Source organism: Hyperoodon ampullatus (assembly GCF_949752795.1).
Source record: "Hyperoodon ampullatus genome assembly, chromosome: 10".
Lineage (NCBI taxonomy): Eukaryota > Metazoa > Chordata > Mammalia > Artiodactyla > Ziphiidae > Hyperoodon > Hyperoodon ampullatus.
This window is the reverse complement of record NC_136923.1, coordinates 4,626,376-4,641,983: the sequence shown is the minus strand read 5'-3', so window position 1 is coordinate 4,641,983 and position 15,608 is coordinate 4,626,376. Positions and strand designations below refer to the sequence as shown.

General features: G+C 53.4%; 1 protein-coding gene across 2 annotated transcripts in view; it reads right to left on the bottom strand.

Moving 5' to 3' along the window:
- The window catches only part of FGD5 (FYVE, RhoGEF and PH domain containing 5), a gene marked incomplete at its 3' end in the record, with an annotated part of 107,190 nt that overhangs the window by 4,434 nt on the left and 87,148 nt on the right, over positions 1 to 15,608 (bottom strand). The window contains exons 11-18 of one of the 2 annotated variants that reach the window (XM_079713917.1): positions 14,668 to 14,736; positions 10,864 to 10,947; positions 9,280 to 9,359; positions 6,967 to 7,066; positions 6,513 to 6,650; positions 5,355 to 5,484; positions 4,482 to 4,612; positions 1,836 to 1,964 (exon numbers count right to left, since the gene is read on the bottom strand). In XM_079713917.1, the coding sequence (XP_079570043.1) occupies positions 1,836 to 1,964; positions 4,482 to 4,612; positions 5,355 to 5,484; positions 6,513 to 6,650; positions 6,967 to 7,066; positions 9,280 to 9,359; positions 10,864 to 10,947; positions 14,668 to 14,736 (861 nt within the window). The remainder of the gene's footprint in view (positions 1 to 1,835; positions 1,965 to 4,481; positions 4,613 to 5,354; positions 5,485 to 6,512; positions 6,651 to 6,966; positions 7,067 to 9,279; positions 9,360 to 10,863; positions 10,948 to 14,667; positions 14,737 to 15,608) is intronic. The other variant, XM_079713918.1, reaches the window with a different exon arrangement.

Below are 15,608 nucleotides of genomic sequence, written 5' to 3'. Positions count from 1 at the left end.
CTGGCTATCCATTTTATCAAATTCTTTTCTTTGATAGAATTTGAAAGCTTGGTCCTGTCACTGGTTTAAGCTTACTGAGAAACTGTACAAGTTCCTCTCTCTGAAGAAGCGGCTTTGGAAGCATACTTAAATCTGTCTTTTAAAATTAACCCACACTCTCACTTCCATGACAACTGTTGCTCAGGACCCGGAGCCTCTGCGTTTTCCATTCCTAAACAGGATCCACTCTCTCTGGTGGTTGGTTAATTATCACCAGGCTTTGTTCATCTGTCTAAGCCAGCATTTCTTCCCCAAGTGTGTTTTCCACGAGATGCTCTGTGAGGAAGGGCCTGCTGTCAGGCCACCTTGGGACTCTCCACATCCTGGGGACCCACAACACGCCGTTGTTCGTTAGAGGCTCAAAAGCACTACTGTAAGAAGTCCCACAAACTGTCTACCCAGGCTTCTCTCAGAACCCAGTTCTCAGAGGGCCCCTGCGAGTGTCCTGTGGAATGCCTACTTAGGAAGATGCTGCTCTGGGTTGCAGCACATTTCAGTCTGTTCCAGAAAGGTCCACATTCTCCTCAGCACGGAGAGCCCCATCTGTGGACCCGTAAGGGAAAGGCCCCCTCAGGGAGGGCTTGCCTCACACAGTGCCTGAGTCACTCAGGCCCACAGTGGGTCCCCTCTGTGTGTCTGCGTCCCTCCTGGCCCCTGGGATCCCTGAGGATGGGGCTGACTGCAGCCGGCACAGCTGCAGGCCCCTCATGAGGGAAGCTTTATGCCCGGAAGAAGGCAGTGCCTTCTGCCTGGATGCCAGCATCTGCAGTCAGGGGAGAAGGGCCAGCCCTGTGCTGATGTGCACATCCTTGTGGGTAAAGCACCTACCCTGTGCAGCTGGGCAGAATGCATTTAAGTCCCATTTTCAAAGTGGATTTCGCCTGTGGAAACCATCAGATGGTGGGGCCTGGACACGGAAATCTTTCACATTATCCCACAGGTTCAGCCTGGGCCAGGACCAGAGCGCCCCATGCTGTACAGCCAAGCTCACACCTGTCTACTCCAGAAGCAGGCTTGACCAAGGCCCTCTCTCGGATATTTTAGAAGATGTAAATGTAAGATGTTCTATGATATATATATAAACTTGAGTTTTACTTAGCAGAAGAGTTACCACGAGGCAATATAGTTCCCTGACAAATGCACAGACAAAAAGTAAAGAAGGGGGACTTCCCTGGTGGTCCAGTGGTTAAGAATCCGCCTTCCAATGCAGGGGACGCGGGTTCGATCCCTGGTTGGGGGACTAAGATCCCACATGCCATGGGGCAACTAAGCCCGCGTGCCTCCACTACAGAGCCCGAGCACTCTGGAGCCCATGCGCCACAACTAGAGAGAAGCCCATGCGCTGCAATGAAGATCCAGCATGCCACAACTAAGACCCGATGCAACCATAAATAAATAAGTAAGTAAGTATGGTAGCTTCCTCCAAGCTGCTGAATTTTGTCTCAAACAACTGAAGGGGAGAACAGAAAGGAGCTCTCTTTTAGGGAGTGCCAGCTTGTCCTGCATGCTGGGGCTGTGATATCCAAATGCTATGCTGCACAGGCCTGCCTGCTGTACCACCTTAGCCCCACAAAGAAACGGTAAATTACTCAGATTGGAAATGGACACATGGCTGCATAGCCACATGGCATCCCTCAGTAAACACCTGACGGACGTGGGAACTGACGTGGGAACCAGATGCAGGACTCACACCGCCCTCTGGTGGGGCACAGTGCACACCCCACACAGACAGTCTGAGGCACGAGCTTAACCCACGGGCCCCCACGGGAGAGGAGAGAAAGCAGGAAGCACACTACCTCACTGGCCATGTAGGTGTAGAGTACTTTGCCTTTGATGACAAACCAGAGCTTCTTCCAGTGCCTCTTTCCTCTCTTACAGCGGCTGAGATACCCGCTGATGGCGGAGCCCTCTCCGGAGGCGGCCACCTGGCAGACGGAAGCAGGGCGGTCAGGGCACCGGGTCGTAGACACGGTTTACACAGAGCCCAAATGACACTGCGAACCCGCTGGCGGGGTGTTTACACTGCTTTGGAATCTGAGACTTGGATGACCTCGGGATCTACCCAGCACCTCAAAGGCAGCAAAACTGTACCATGTCTGAGAGACAGGATTTACTGACAGGACTTGGGGACCCTAGACACAGGAATCAAAAACTGCCTGCAGGCGTGCTGCCCCCTGGTGGAGATTCAGATTCCTGGTTCCCTGCCCTCAACCCCCAAGCCCCCAAATGACAAAACTGCAGATATCTGGGGGAAAGTTTCTTCCTTCTAAAATTGATTCTTATACTTTTCAGCTTATTTCTTTCTTGTATTTAAGAGGGGATCCCTTTTTTACTGTTTATCTGAAAGGTTTTACGATCTCCTGCCTAATGAGTTTAACTCCTCTAAGTAGTAGCAGTAGTGGGTGTGGTCTGTTGAACAGGCTTCATATAGGGGCTAAGAACACAGGCTTGGAGTAGGACCAGTCTAGGGCTCCAGCACAGGCTCTACCAGCTACTAGAAGGGTGATGTCAGGCCACTTACTTCCTCAAAGTCTCAGTGTCCTTACTAGTAAAACTGGAATTAAGTGACATAAGATGCGTACCTGTCAGGTACAGTGCCTGACCCACAGTAAGTGCTCCACAAATACCCACCTTACTATGAGAGCAATAAAGCCAGGTTTTGAAATAATTTCATCTGACTTTCTCATTTTACAGGTGGGGAGACTGAGGCCCAGAGGAATGGAGGGATCTACCACAGGTCAAATCCTGACTTAGTTGAAGAGAGGGTAAGAACTCAGATCTCTCAGCAAATGTTCTGAAGGTCAGCTAACTTCAGTGTAGGGAGAGGAAGCTACAACGAGCCGGGTGTTTCGAGAAGTACCAGGAAAGGAACCTGCCCCTCTCCGGGTCCCAGGACTCCTAACACCAGACTCGACTTCTCTCCCCACACTTGACCTGCTGGAGCAGCTCCCAAAGTGAGAAAGGCAGAATGGACAGAACACATCAGGGAAACCGACTCTGCGATCTCCCTCCCTGACAGACGCTCCAGGGGCAGCATGCCTGCAGACCTTCCCATGGGAAGCAGACCTCACTGCTGAGGTGGAGCTCCTGGGGGAAGAGGAGAGGGCAGAGGGAGACGGGCGCCCATTTCTTCTGGGGCTGCTGCAGAGCCCACGGGGTAGTCTTCGCTGAATAACAAAAAGGTTGTCACTTTGGGCAGATCCACACAGCACCAGGATCATAGTGCCCGGATGCCCAAAGAGTGAGAACGGTTCTCGAACTCTGCACCCACAGAACACTCAGGTTCTATGAGCTCAGCTCATGCAGACACCACGGTGTGAGTGAGAGGGTGATCTTTTCTCAATTTGTGGAAAGAGACTACTAGTTAAATAAATGATGAGACAGCCACACAACGCAAGAAGTGTGAGATTTATGTGTATGAACTACTGTGAAATAATAATATCGAAGATAAATTAACAGGAAGAAATGTACAGAGGACCCAGTATATCATCTTTTGGGTAAAAAAAAGGATCTATGATCGTCTATCTTTATTATGTACATGCACAAAAATTTCTGGAAGGGTCCATAAGAAACCTGATGGTGGTTACCTTTGAGGGGTAGGACTGAAGGAGTTTGGGGAGGGAGAGAAACTCACTTTTTATCATATAGTCTTCTGTGTTGTGAAAAAAATTTTATCACATACGTGTTATTTACAAGATTTTTAAAATGCAAAGGAATTAAGTTAACGGACAGAAGTGTACTCATTTAAAATTTGCACCCCTAACACTTTTTTATTACCACCTGCTACTCAATAATGAATATTAATGAAAAAACTTGGAAACAGCTGATCACTCTTCTTTTGACAGCATGTACATTCGTGGCACACATTTGTTTGTGGTTGTGATTAGAATAAACACATGTAATCTGGTCCTGTTTCCAGAACGGAATTTAGTTTAGCTAATTCTGAGGTTTCCTGCAAAGAGCCCCACGACCTTTAGGAGGCTCACCACCTGAGCCCGTGTGGGACCCCCAGGGTGAGAGAATGGTGCAAAGCTCGGTGGCGGGGGGCGGGGGCAGGGAAGGGCTGACGTGGGAGACCTGAGCCAGGACGAACAGCTTTAGACCCAAGTGCCCGGGCGATCTGTGCAGTAACCCTGGGGACTAGGTCTAGGCTGGGGGGACACGTGCAGAGAAGGATGGGAGAGATGTCTCCTAGCACCACCTACAACCACTTGGGCTCCTGTCCTCTGCCACCAACAGGTGTCTTCTCGGTCACCCAGGAGACGGGCCTGTGCTTCAGGGCTGCCCTTGTTAGCGTGAGTCAGGACGCCTCCCATTAGGGATGCTCTTTGTCCTGAAGAGCCTGGTCCAGCTTGGGCGGGGGGTCTATCCCTGTCCACTGAGAAGGACCGAGAAACGTCTCAATCCCCAGCCTCCCATGCAGGTAGCCCCACCTGCCTTACCTCGGTCAGTGCCGAAGGGACTTTCTTCTGCTTCTTGAAGGCTGAGGGGTTGATGCTCTGGAAGACGGACGAGAAGGCGCTACTCGAGAAGCGGGTGGAGGACAGGGGGAAGCTCATGCTCACGGGCCGCCCTGCAGCAAGACAAGCGCCGGAAGGGAGGTGAGAGTCCACGCGGAGGGGCACGGAAGCCACGTGTCTGTAAAATCTGAGCTCCCGTCCCTCCCGAGATGGGACCCAGCCTCACTGGGGCGGTTCAGTGTGACCAGAAAGACGGGCACAGCCCCCTCTGCTAACACAAAGGCGGGGCTGGGGGCAGGCCTTCCCTGAGTGCTGGCTAGCCCCTCTTCTCCAAGTCTCTATGAGGCTGGGCTGTCCTCTCCAATGGCCTCAGGTGGCCCTGGGGGGTGGGGGAGGGGGAGTCTGGTTTTAGGCCCAGGATCCACCTGCTTTCCTTCCAGCTGGCCCTGCTCTGCCGAAGCCTGTCCCCTGCGCGCGGGCTCTCACAGGCCAGCTCAGCTGCCTCGGGCTCCTTTACTGGAGGACCCTCAGCCCCGCCGCGACCATGATGCCTCTGCTCTCCATCTTGTCATCCTCATTGAAAAAAGGCCCCACAGAACACAGGCCTGCAGAGGGCCGCTACGCAGAGCAGACGTGAGCGCCGGCCAACCGTCCTCGCCACAGACGCGTGGACCCAGCGTTTCCCAAATTTAGCTGTCCGTGGAACCCTTCCTCTGGGTGCACCTATGCACTTTCTACAGAACCAACGTTTGGGGAAATGGTTTCCTCCTTGAGGGCTGCTTTTGTTCAGAGCCTCCCCAGGAAGGTGGTTGGGAGAAGCCACGTGGGGAAGAAAGGGAGGGTGGTCCCCGGTACCTCTCATCAGGCCTGGGATGTCCCCGCCCCTCTTCTTCAGCTCCCCGTAGCAGCCGTCACACACCTTGGCCATGCGGTCCTTGAGGTACTTCAGAGGGTACTTGTTCCTTGAGCAGTTCCGGCAGACGATCTGGTGGGGTGATGCGTGTCAGAGGGTCCCACCCTCCCAGCACGCGCACAGTGACGCGACTGCGCCCCCTGCCCGCTCGCTCCCACCTCCTCCAGGGCCCCGTGCTCTGAGCACAGTAATTATGTTTCTGTGCAGGTGCTTATCTGTTTTTCTTTTCTAAAAATTGAGATATAAGCGATACATAACATTATTTTAGTTTCAGGTGTACAATGTAATGATTCAATATACATATATACAGTGGGCCCTCCATGTCTGTGGGTTCCATATCCATGGATTCAACCAACTGTGGATCAAAAATATTAGAAATATTCCAGAAAGTTTCAAAAGCAAAATGTTAATTTGCCGTGTGCTGGCCACTGTTTACACGGAATTCATGCTGTATTTATAACTATTCACATAGCATTTACATTGTATTAGGCATTATAAGCGATCTAGAGATGACTTAAAGTATATGGGAGGATGTGTGTAGGTTACATGCAACTACTACACCATTTTACATAAGGGGCTTGAGCATCCTCGGATTTTGGTAGCCACAGGGATCCTAGGATCCTAGAACCAATCCCCTGTGGATATCAAGGGAGACTGTATGATGAAATGATCAGCACAATGGCCAGTTAGCATCCATCTACCACTTACAGTTACAATTTTCTTTTCTTGCCATGAGAACTTTTAAGATCTACTCTCTTAGCAACTTTCAAATATACACTACACTTTTGCTAACTATCATCACCATGCTGTAAGCTGATCTGTTTTTCTGATGAGCCCGGGCCCTTAACCGTGACAGGATGCTTTTCATCCCAGGATAACCACCACATCCGCTATGACTTCCTTTTGAGAGCTTGCTGGTGTAGTGGGATGGGCCTGGGATCTGGAGTCCTGGTGGGAGGGTATCAGTAAAAGGGGAATTAACTTCACAGGGTTGGTGTGAACATGCCCCACTCTGGGCCCGACACGCAGCAGCTGCTGGACGCCCCCCGGTCCCCACCTGCCGCCGCCGCCACGCCCACAGCCCCCTGACGGGGACTCACCTTTCCGCAGGCGTGGCAGTGGTGGCGCCTCAGGGTGAGGGAGAAGTCACAGCCGCAGTTCATGCACATCATCACGTGTGTGACAGGCACTAGGGTCGGGGGCCTCTCCCCCAGGCTGACCCCCAGCCTCTCCCGTATCTGGAACAGCGGAATTCGGCAAGCAGTGGGGTCAGGAGACCAACTGGATGGGTACCCCCCTACCCCGTACGGGGTGTGCACGTGTGTGGGTGGGGTGGACTCCACTTCTACAGGCTCCCCTGCAACCCCCAGGGAGCTGACCTCGGTTACAAACAGAGTCGTAGGTGCCAGGCTCTGGGCTGCACAGTGATCACCCTGAGCCGGGCACGGGGAGGACCCAGGGTCCTGAAGGAAGGAGATGCGCAGCCTCGTGGGTGTGCAAGGGCCCCAGGGAAACCCAGGTCTGTGAGACGGATGCCCCAGAAAGCCCGCTCACCTCCACGCTGTGCTGGAAGGCAGCCAGGGCCTGGGCCTTGTAATCCTCAGGGAGGGCTCTGCTCAGACAGCTGTGCCACTCGTCCCTCTCTGCACAGGAGCTGCGGGCACGAGCTGGAGTGAGCGAGGGGTGCACAAGGGCTCTGCCTTCCGCCCTCTGGGGGCGGAACACGTCCTGGGGGCCCCTGCCCCTCCCCCACGCCAGAGCCTCTCTCCCCCATGCCTGAAACCCCACTGGCCAGCCCAGCCACCCGCCAGATGGGCCAAGGCTTGCACCGCGGCACCTCTGCTTCCGAGCAGGCGGCCCCAAACGTTACTTGTCTTCGGGCTCTGCCTGTAACAACGGAACATCCAACACTGCTCCTCTAACTCCCAGGGCTGTTGTAGGGACCAAATGACACGTGTGGTGTGGAGGACTCTGTCGAGGACACAGCACCGTGCAAAAGCAAGGGGTCCCACACTTTAGGAGGGCAGGCTGGCAGGGGGCTGAGGGCCGGGTACCACTGGGAGGGTGGGTGGATAAATGCTGGCAACGGCCACCGTCCCACTCTCTCCATCTTCCTCCTCAGTTTCCCACACAACTTCCCACTCACTCATCCAAAACGAAGACTTCCCATCCCCGCTCCGAGCCCGGCAGGGTCTCCTGAGTGGTGAGAGCCACACCTGGCCTGAGCCGCCCCAGAGCAGCTTCAGGGTGGAAATTCTCACAGAGCCCCCTAGATGTCGTTCCCACCCCATACGAAGTGTGCGGACTCAAACCAGAGGAAGGGACCAGTTTGGCCTGGGAGGGAGGGCGGTGGGCAGCCAGACGCCACATCCCTAGAAGGAGATGCACGAGCCCCCTGGAAGCTTCAGCGTGAAGTATCTGGGGCTAGCAGGAAGGTGACCGGCCTGACAGTGACAGTGGCTCCTTGAGGCCACTGGCCAAAGGGCAGTGCCTCTGCCTAGGAGAGATGGGCAGCCCCACCTGAAGGGCTGAGCATGGCCTGTCACTCTCCTCACTTCACGGCTGGGCAAAAGGAAACCATACCCTGGGCCTCCTCATGCCCCTGATTTTACCTAGAGATAAGGAGAGGAGAGGCCATGGAAACCCACCCAGGCATCACCTCCTCCAGGAAGCCTTCCCTCACTTCCCCAGATGGAGGGGTCACTCCTTAGAATTTCCAAGGCTATTTCCACCCCCTCAGGCAGTAGATAGGAGTGGAGAAGTGCTCTGGCTCACACAGTCCTGCGTTTGAACACCAGTTCTGCCTCACATGGATGTGGAACCCCTCTCTAGGCCTCAACTCCCTGCACATGGGAGAAGCTGCAGGCCCCACCTCCAGGGGTGGTGCTGAGGATCCGAGGAGGCGCCTGACACCTGGCAGGTGCCCAGGGCATGTCACCTTTGTCATCACTACTATTACAGCAGTTATGCTGCTAGGTCATAACTTTCCAACCCGTAAAGTGGGCTCTTCTGAGCAAATCAAGGCTTAGACAGTTTGTATCCTCAGCACACGACTGGGCACTGAGGACGGGAAAGCGCATCTATGAGAGAGCATGTGCGTCAGGCCGGAAGTCCCATCCCATACCCAGAACCACGCCCACAAAGGGACCTGCTGCTGCCCGGGTCACACGCTGGCTGGGAGGGAAGACACCCCAACCTGGGGAACTCTGTACCCCTACTGTGCCCAGAGAGGCCCCTGGCAGGAGCCCCCACTCCCTGGTTTCTGAGCCCCCCCTCCGCACCCAGGCTTGACCTGGCGTTGCCCTGAAAGAGGGAGGAGGGAGCCCTTTCTCTGCCAGAAGCCAGCGAGGAAGGGTCCCCGGGGCAGAGCTCGAGGGCCTAAAGAAAACAGCCATCTCTGATAGAAAGGCCTTACTCCCAAACAGGGAAAGTAAAATGATGAATGCTCACTCCTTATTTTTCTCTCACTCTCCAGACCTGGAAGGCTAAACGCAGACCATTTTGTGAACTAAGGTGCACTCTGCACTTCTCACTGACTGTAACTTTTCTTACTGCTGCAAAGACCCCATAATCCTTAGGGTTTTACAACGATGAAATATTTTTATGTTTAAGCAACGGGCTCTGGAAACCCCTGAGATTCTATGTAAAGTTTTATGTGTATGCTCATTTTTTTTCTGGGGAGAGAAGCCATAGTTTTACCAGATTCTCCAAGAGGTCTGTGATCCAAAAAAGAACAAGAAATAATGAAAAGACAAAAGTCCTTTACCCAAAAGGATACCGAGATAAAAATGACAACGCTTCCAGCACCTGTTATTCCAAATGTTCGCCCCTTCTGCCCCAGAGCCCCCTCCTCTCCCCTCCTCCTACCTTGCAGACAGGGTCAGGCAGGACTCGGAAGTCTCGATCTTCAGGGCATAGGGCACTTTCTCCATCACAGGGCGGCTGACCTGGAAACCAACAGCGGCCCCTCAGGATGGGGGTGGGAGGGGTCCTGCCACTGCCCCACTCTGAGCCTGAGTGTCCTCACTGTAAAGGGCAAACCCTTCTTACGTGGAAGACGGGGGTGTGTGTGTTTGTGTGTGTGTGTGTGTTTGTGTGTGCGCGCACGCGTGCGGTGAGGGCTCGGCTGCCGACTCCAACTCTGTGGCCACCAGCCCACACCCAGGAAGGCTACGAGCAGCCCTCTTAGAACCCATCGTTCTGGACAAGTACCTGTCCAGTGGCCACCCTCCCTCACGGCCTCTGTCACAGACTCCTGAGCAGAAGCTTTGGTTCAAAAAGGGAAGCCGCCTCCCAGCTGAACAGGTGCTTCCCTTCCCCTTCGCCGGGTTAGGAGCCTCAGGAGCAGGAAAGCCCCTGCAGGGCCCCTACAGCTCTTTCCCTCCCGTCCCTCCACCCTCCCAAGTGACAGTCCGCACCCAGTTCCCCCACTTGAGGGCTCCCCTCTCTGACCCTGTCCCCACGCTGGGCTGGAATTAACTTCCTAAAACTTCCTGCTCATTGAGAATCCCCATCAGCTCCCAACCAGCCCCGTATGTGGGACCCAAGTTACAGCAAGTGAGGTCACAGCTGTGTCACCTTCCCTTCTCTCCAAGCTCACCCATGAGAATGTCCAGCTGGGCTGGCATCTCTCTCACATTTAAGAAATATCTGCCACTTGAATAGGTATTTGCACTCCCATGTACATTATTCACAGCAGCCAAAAGGTGTAGGTAACCCAAGTGTCCATGGATGGATGATGGGTACACAAAGTGTGGTCTACACATACGATGGAGTATTATTCAGCCTTAAAAAGGAAGGAGATTCTGACACTTGCTACCACATGGATGAGGCTTGAGGACATTATGCTCAGTGAAGTAAGCCAGTCACAAAAGGACAAATATCGCATATGATTCCACTTATATGAGGTCCCTAGAGTAGCTAAATTCATAGAGACAAGAGAGTAGGATGGTGGCTCCCAGCGCCTAGGGGAGCGGGGAGGGGGAATTAGTGTTTAATGGGGACAGAGCTTCACACTGGAAAGATGAAAAGATTTCTGGGGTGGATGGTGGCAGTGGCAGTACAATAACGTGAATGTACCTGATGCTGCCAAATTGTATACTTAAAAATGGTTAATTTATATTATGCATATTTTACCACAATTGAAAAAAAACACCTGCTTGTTTCCTCCCTCCAAGCCTTTCCTTATGCATTTCCCTCCTCCTAGGACCCCTTCGTTCTCTCCCTTCCCTATTTGTCCAAATATTATCCACTCTAAGGGACTCGGCTCCCCCGCCCAGGAGGCCTCCCTCACCCTCACTCTCCCTGGACTACCTACAACAGAATCCTGCTGTAACTCACAACCCAGGCTCCCTCACCTCAGCTGGTCTGTGAGCTCCACAAGCAGGGCTGTGTCTCTGCCTCCCCTGGGGTCCCCCCGGCCACCCCAGGGCACCCACCCCAGGTATCTACCTTCATGCTGGCCACGGCCAATGCGTTCTTCAGCCGGTACTTGCCGTCCTTCTGGGGATACGTGTACAGGAGCACATCACTCATCTGGGGAGAGGGGAACCCCATCAGACATGTCTTGGCCCCAGAAGGCTGTGCTGGGTGTGGCCTGGAGCAGCACTGAGCAGAGGCATCTTGCATTCCCCGTGACCCACACAGGAGAGCAAAACCACTCTGGGCTGAAACGGGACACCCTTCCCCGCAATTCCACTCTGACATAAACACCCAGGAGGAACAGATGTAGATGCCCACAAAAAGTCAGGTATGGGAGGCTTCCCTGGTGGCGCAGTGGTTCACAGTCCGCCTGCTGATGCAGGGGACACGGGTTCGTGCCCCGGTCCGGGAGGATCCCGCATGCCGCGGAGCGGCTGGGCCCGTGAGCCATGGCCGCTGAGCCTGTGCGTCCGGAGCCTGTGCTCCGTAACGGGAGAGGCCGCAGCAGTGAGAGGCCCGCGTACCAAAAAAAAAAAAAAAAAAAAAGTCAGGTATGGGAACGTTCCTAGAGGCTTATTCATAACAGTCCCAAAGGAAAACAATCCAAACGTCCATCAACAGGTGACTAGACACAGAAACTGTGGTTCATTCACACCTCACAGCCACACAGTAACCACAGAGCAGACAGATACATGCCTGTTGACAGGGCTCAACCTCCAACACATGCCAGGGAAAGAAGCCAGACTCTGGAGTACACGCTGCTTCATAACATTTATATGAAGCTCCAGAGCAGGCAAAACTAATCTATACTGATGGAAACAAGGCCAGTGGTTGCCTGGGGTGGGGGTGGGGGAAGGTGCCTGACAAGGCGTACAGGGGAACTTTCTAGGGGCTGGATATGTTCTGTACCTTGACCCAGGTGGTGGTCACACGATGATATACAATTGTCAACACATACTAACACGTACACTTAAAATTGATGCATTTAACTCTATATAAATTAAGCCTCAGGGACTTCCCTGGTGGTCCAGTGGTAAAGAATCCACCTTCCAATGCAGGGGACACAGGTTCAACCCCTGTTCAGGGAACTAAGATCCCACATGCCGTGGGGCAACTAAGCCCGCGCGCCACAACTACTGAGCCCACGCGCCTCAACTAGAGAGAAGCCTGCACAACTAGAGAGAAGCCCGCACGCCGCAACGGAAGATCACGAATGCCGCAACAAAGATCCCCCGTGTCGCAACTAAGACCCAACACAGCCAAAAATATAAATAAATAAATAAAATATTAAAAATTAATTAATTAATTAATTAAGCCTCTACCAAGCAAAGTGAAGGAAGGAAGGGAGGGAAGGGGGAAGCTCCTTGGGGAAGGGAGCTGGTGTGTTCTATTCACCGCCGTACCTCCAGCAACGCAGTAGGTGCTCAATTAATATTTGTTGAATGAACAACTGAAGCTTCCTGCCCCGAAGCAGGGCAGAGATGAAGAAACATAAGGAGAGTCACTTCTCCTCTGGAGAGAGTGTTTCTGTTTGGCTAAAAGTTTACAGCTTGAAGAGCCGACGTCACGCTCTGGGTGGGGCTGTGGGCCGTCAGTCCTGACCCTGCTCTGCAGCAGCTCTGTGACTATGGACAAGCTGTTGCCCTCTCTGAGCCTCAGCCTCCTCACCTGCCAAGCGGAGGACATCCCCACCCCCACATCACTACAAACATCGACAGTGGCCCCCAGTGAGGCCCTATGCGTGGGAGCCAAGGCAGACTAGGGGTGTCCTGAGGATACAACAGGACAAGGCATCTCGGGGTCTGAAATGGAGCAAGAACTCAGGATTTACACTCCTCTCCCTGCAGACAGAGTCTGCTGAGGGGACAGAATGGGTGAGTTTTCCTGCCACCAGCTCTCCTGGCGCTTCTGGCCAGGGTGGTACGGGAGACCCGGCCTGGGCACTGAGCTGCTGTGTGACCTCAGGCAAACCCTTCCTCTCTCTGGGCCTCACTGTCTAAACAGAGTTGGAATAGACAAGGGTTGGCAATTTTTTTCGTAAAAGGCCAGATAGTAAATATTTCAGTTTTTGTGGGCCAGATGGTCTCTGTCGCAACTGCTCAACTCAGCTGCTACAGCCTAAAAGCAGCCACCGACAATCATAAAAGAATGCATGAGGCTGCGTTCCAACAGACCTTTCTGAACAAAACAGGCAGTAGGCCAACCCCTGGGTCAGAGGAACCTTCAAAGCCCCTTCTGGCTCTGTTCTTCTAACAGTGACAAGAACTACTGGCCATTCCACGTGCACTCCCGGGCAGGCCAGGTGCTGGGCTAAGCCCCCGGAATGATCTCAGTTCATCCCCCAGCAATTCCCTCAGGCAGGTGCTGTTATCATCATCCCCATTTCACAAAGGGAGAAACCGAGGCACAGATTGGCTAGACAACCTCCCAGGATCACAAAGCTCATCAGTGGCAGAGCCAGGGTCACGAGTAAATGAGGGTGCCTCCAAGTGTGTGCAGGGTAGTGTGTTGGTGGTAGCCACACCCCGCCCACCCTGGGGAACCCGCCTGTGTCACTACCACAGCAGTTCCAGCCTTCCTGTGGCTGCCCCTCGAGCCCCTGCTGCCATGGCAATGCCACGAGCACCCAGGGCTCTATGAGTGGTCCAGGACCACGCTGCCTGCCTTGCACTGCAGCACCAGCCAGCCAGAGGGAGGGGTTCTCACGGGAGGTGACAGGTGGCTGCGAGGAGGGAACAGAGGGAGAAGAGCCTCTAAGCTCGACGCCCCTCGTGCTCTATGAGGAGTGGAGTGATCCACTGAGGTCGGGCTGGGGCCTCGGGACATGTGCCACAGAGGCTCCCCAAACCCTGATGGGCAGCCGCAGACGTGCCGCTTCGGTCAGGCTCAGGATTCCCCTGCTCAGGACCATGAGCCCTCTCTGGAATTCAGTCCCCAACTGGCAGAGGGTCTATCTGAGGCCTGGTGTAGACCCAGCTCGTGAGTGGAAGACCCCACCTGCAGCCAATGACTCCACAAGACTCACAGAGGTCCTCCAGACACACCACGCTCCTCCCGCCTCTACGTTTGCTTATGCTATTCCCGTTCCTCCAATGCCCTTTCTTTGTCGGCCTGTTCCTACACACTGACTCAGAGCCTCTCTCCTTTTGCTCTGCACACGATTGTAACAAAGTGTAAGGAGGCTGTTAGGGCAGCCACAACTGACAGTAACAAGAGATGACAGCTAACAGTGAAGGAGCAGAGAGAAAAATTACATCCAGCAGAGAGAACTTAAAAGGCAAAACAACTTGCAGCGCAGGGGGAGCCAGGTCTCAGGACTGGGGCAAAGAGCTGCTTGTAGCTCAGTGACCTGGACATTCCCTGGTGTTCCAGACTGTGGCGGTAAATCATCAAAAATGTTACGTATATCCCATCCTGTGCACAGTGGAGAAAGGGCTGGGCTTGGGTCAGAACCCTGGTTCCCTTCTGGACCTCTGACACCGACCTGCGGGGAGATCCAGCCAAGTCAACCCTCCTTTCTGGATCTGTTTTCTCGCTTGTTAGATAAGGCAGTTGACCAGCTATTCCTGGTTTAAGAACTTCTTGGTTTTAGGATGGGCACCTGGGTAATTAAATTTTGGCAACATCCCCCTCAAAATCGTTCAAGTAATACATTAGGGATGGGTTGTAAAGCCCTCAGCTTTCTGGAAAGCTCTGCTATTCAGAATGATCCGCCCCCTAAGGATTAGGCTCTGGTCTAGTATCCCCTTTGCTTCCAGCCGTCCTTGAGTACTGCCCCAGAACACCTTACAGAACTTGACAGTCCTGGGGCCTGGATGGGGGCCAGGTACTTACCAGAAACAGGTGTCGGGGGCGTCTGTTTTTCCCTGTTACTTTCATCAGTGTCCCTTCCTTCAGAAACTCCTGTGGGGAGAGAAGCAGACCTCCGTGGTCAGAGTGACACCCCACTATGTCCTGGAGAAGGGTGGGGGAGGCCCTTTAGTGGGAAACAAATTACGGTGCCTCTCAGAGTACCAGAGAGCAACTCGTGGGAGAATTCCCAGCTTAGGAGATGTGCTCCGTGTTTGGTGGAGCAGCTCTGGGGACAGGCACCTGGCCTTTCAGGAGCATCCACCTTGAATTACACCAACCCCAGACACCGTTCTGGCCACAGAGTGGTCCAAACAATGACTCGCTTGCTGGTTCGCTACCACAAGGGGTCCAATTGGAACAGAGCTTTTGAAAGTTTGCTAAAACAGCTGAAGACCTGTGAACAGTTGCTACAGCCCCCTCAATTCTGGACGATACAAATAGATGTTTAATAAATATTCACTAAACTGATGACTCGGGCCAAAACATTAGGTGTGATTCTACACCTAAGTGCAATCTCTCATTCCTTTGTTCCTTGTCCTTCATGGACTGGAATAGGTAATAAACACATTTTTGACTATTCTTGAGCTGAGTTTTTTTTTTTTTTTTTTTTTTTTTGTGGTATGCAGGCCTCTCACTGTTGTGGCCTCTCCCGTTGCGGAGCACAGGCTCCGGACGCGCAGGCTCAGCAGCCATGGCTCAGGGGCCTAGCCGTTCCGCGGCATGTGGGATCTTCCCGGACCGGGGAACGAACCCGTGTCCCCTGCATCCACAGGCAGACTCTCAACCACTGAGCCACCAGGGAAGCCCTTGAGCTGAGTTTTATGTTTTCCATTTGGAAGCTTAAAAGTGGGTAAATTTGTCTCTTAAAAAATGTTATTTCTAAATTTATTTATTTATTTTTGTCTGCACTGGGTCTTCGCTGC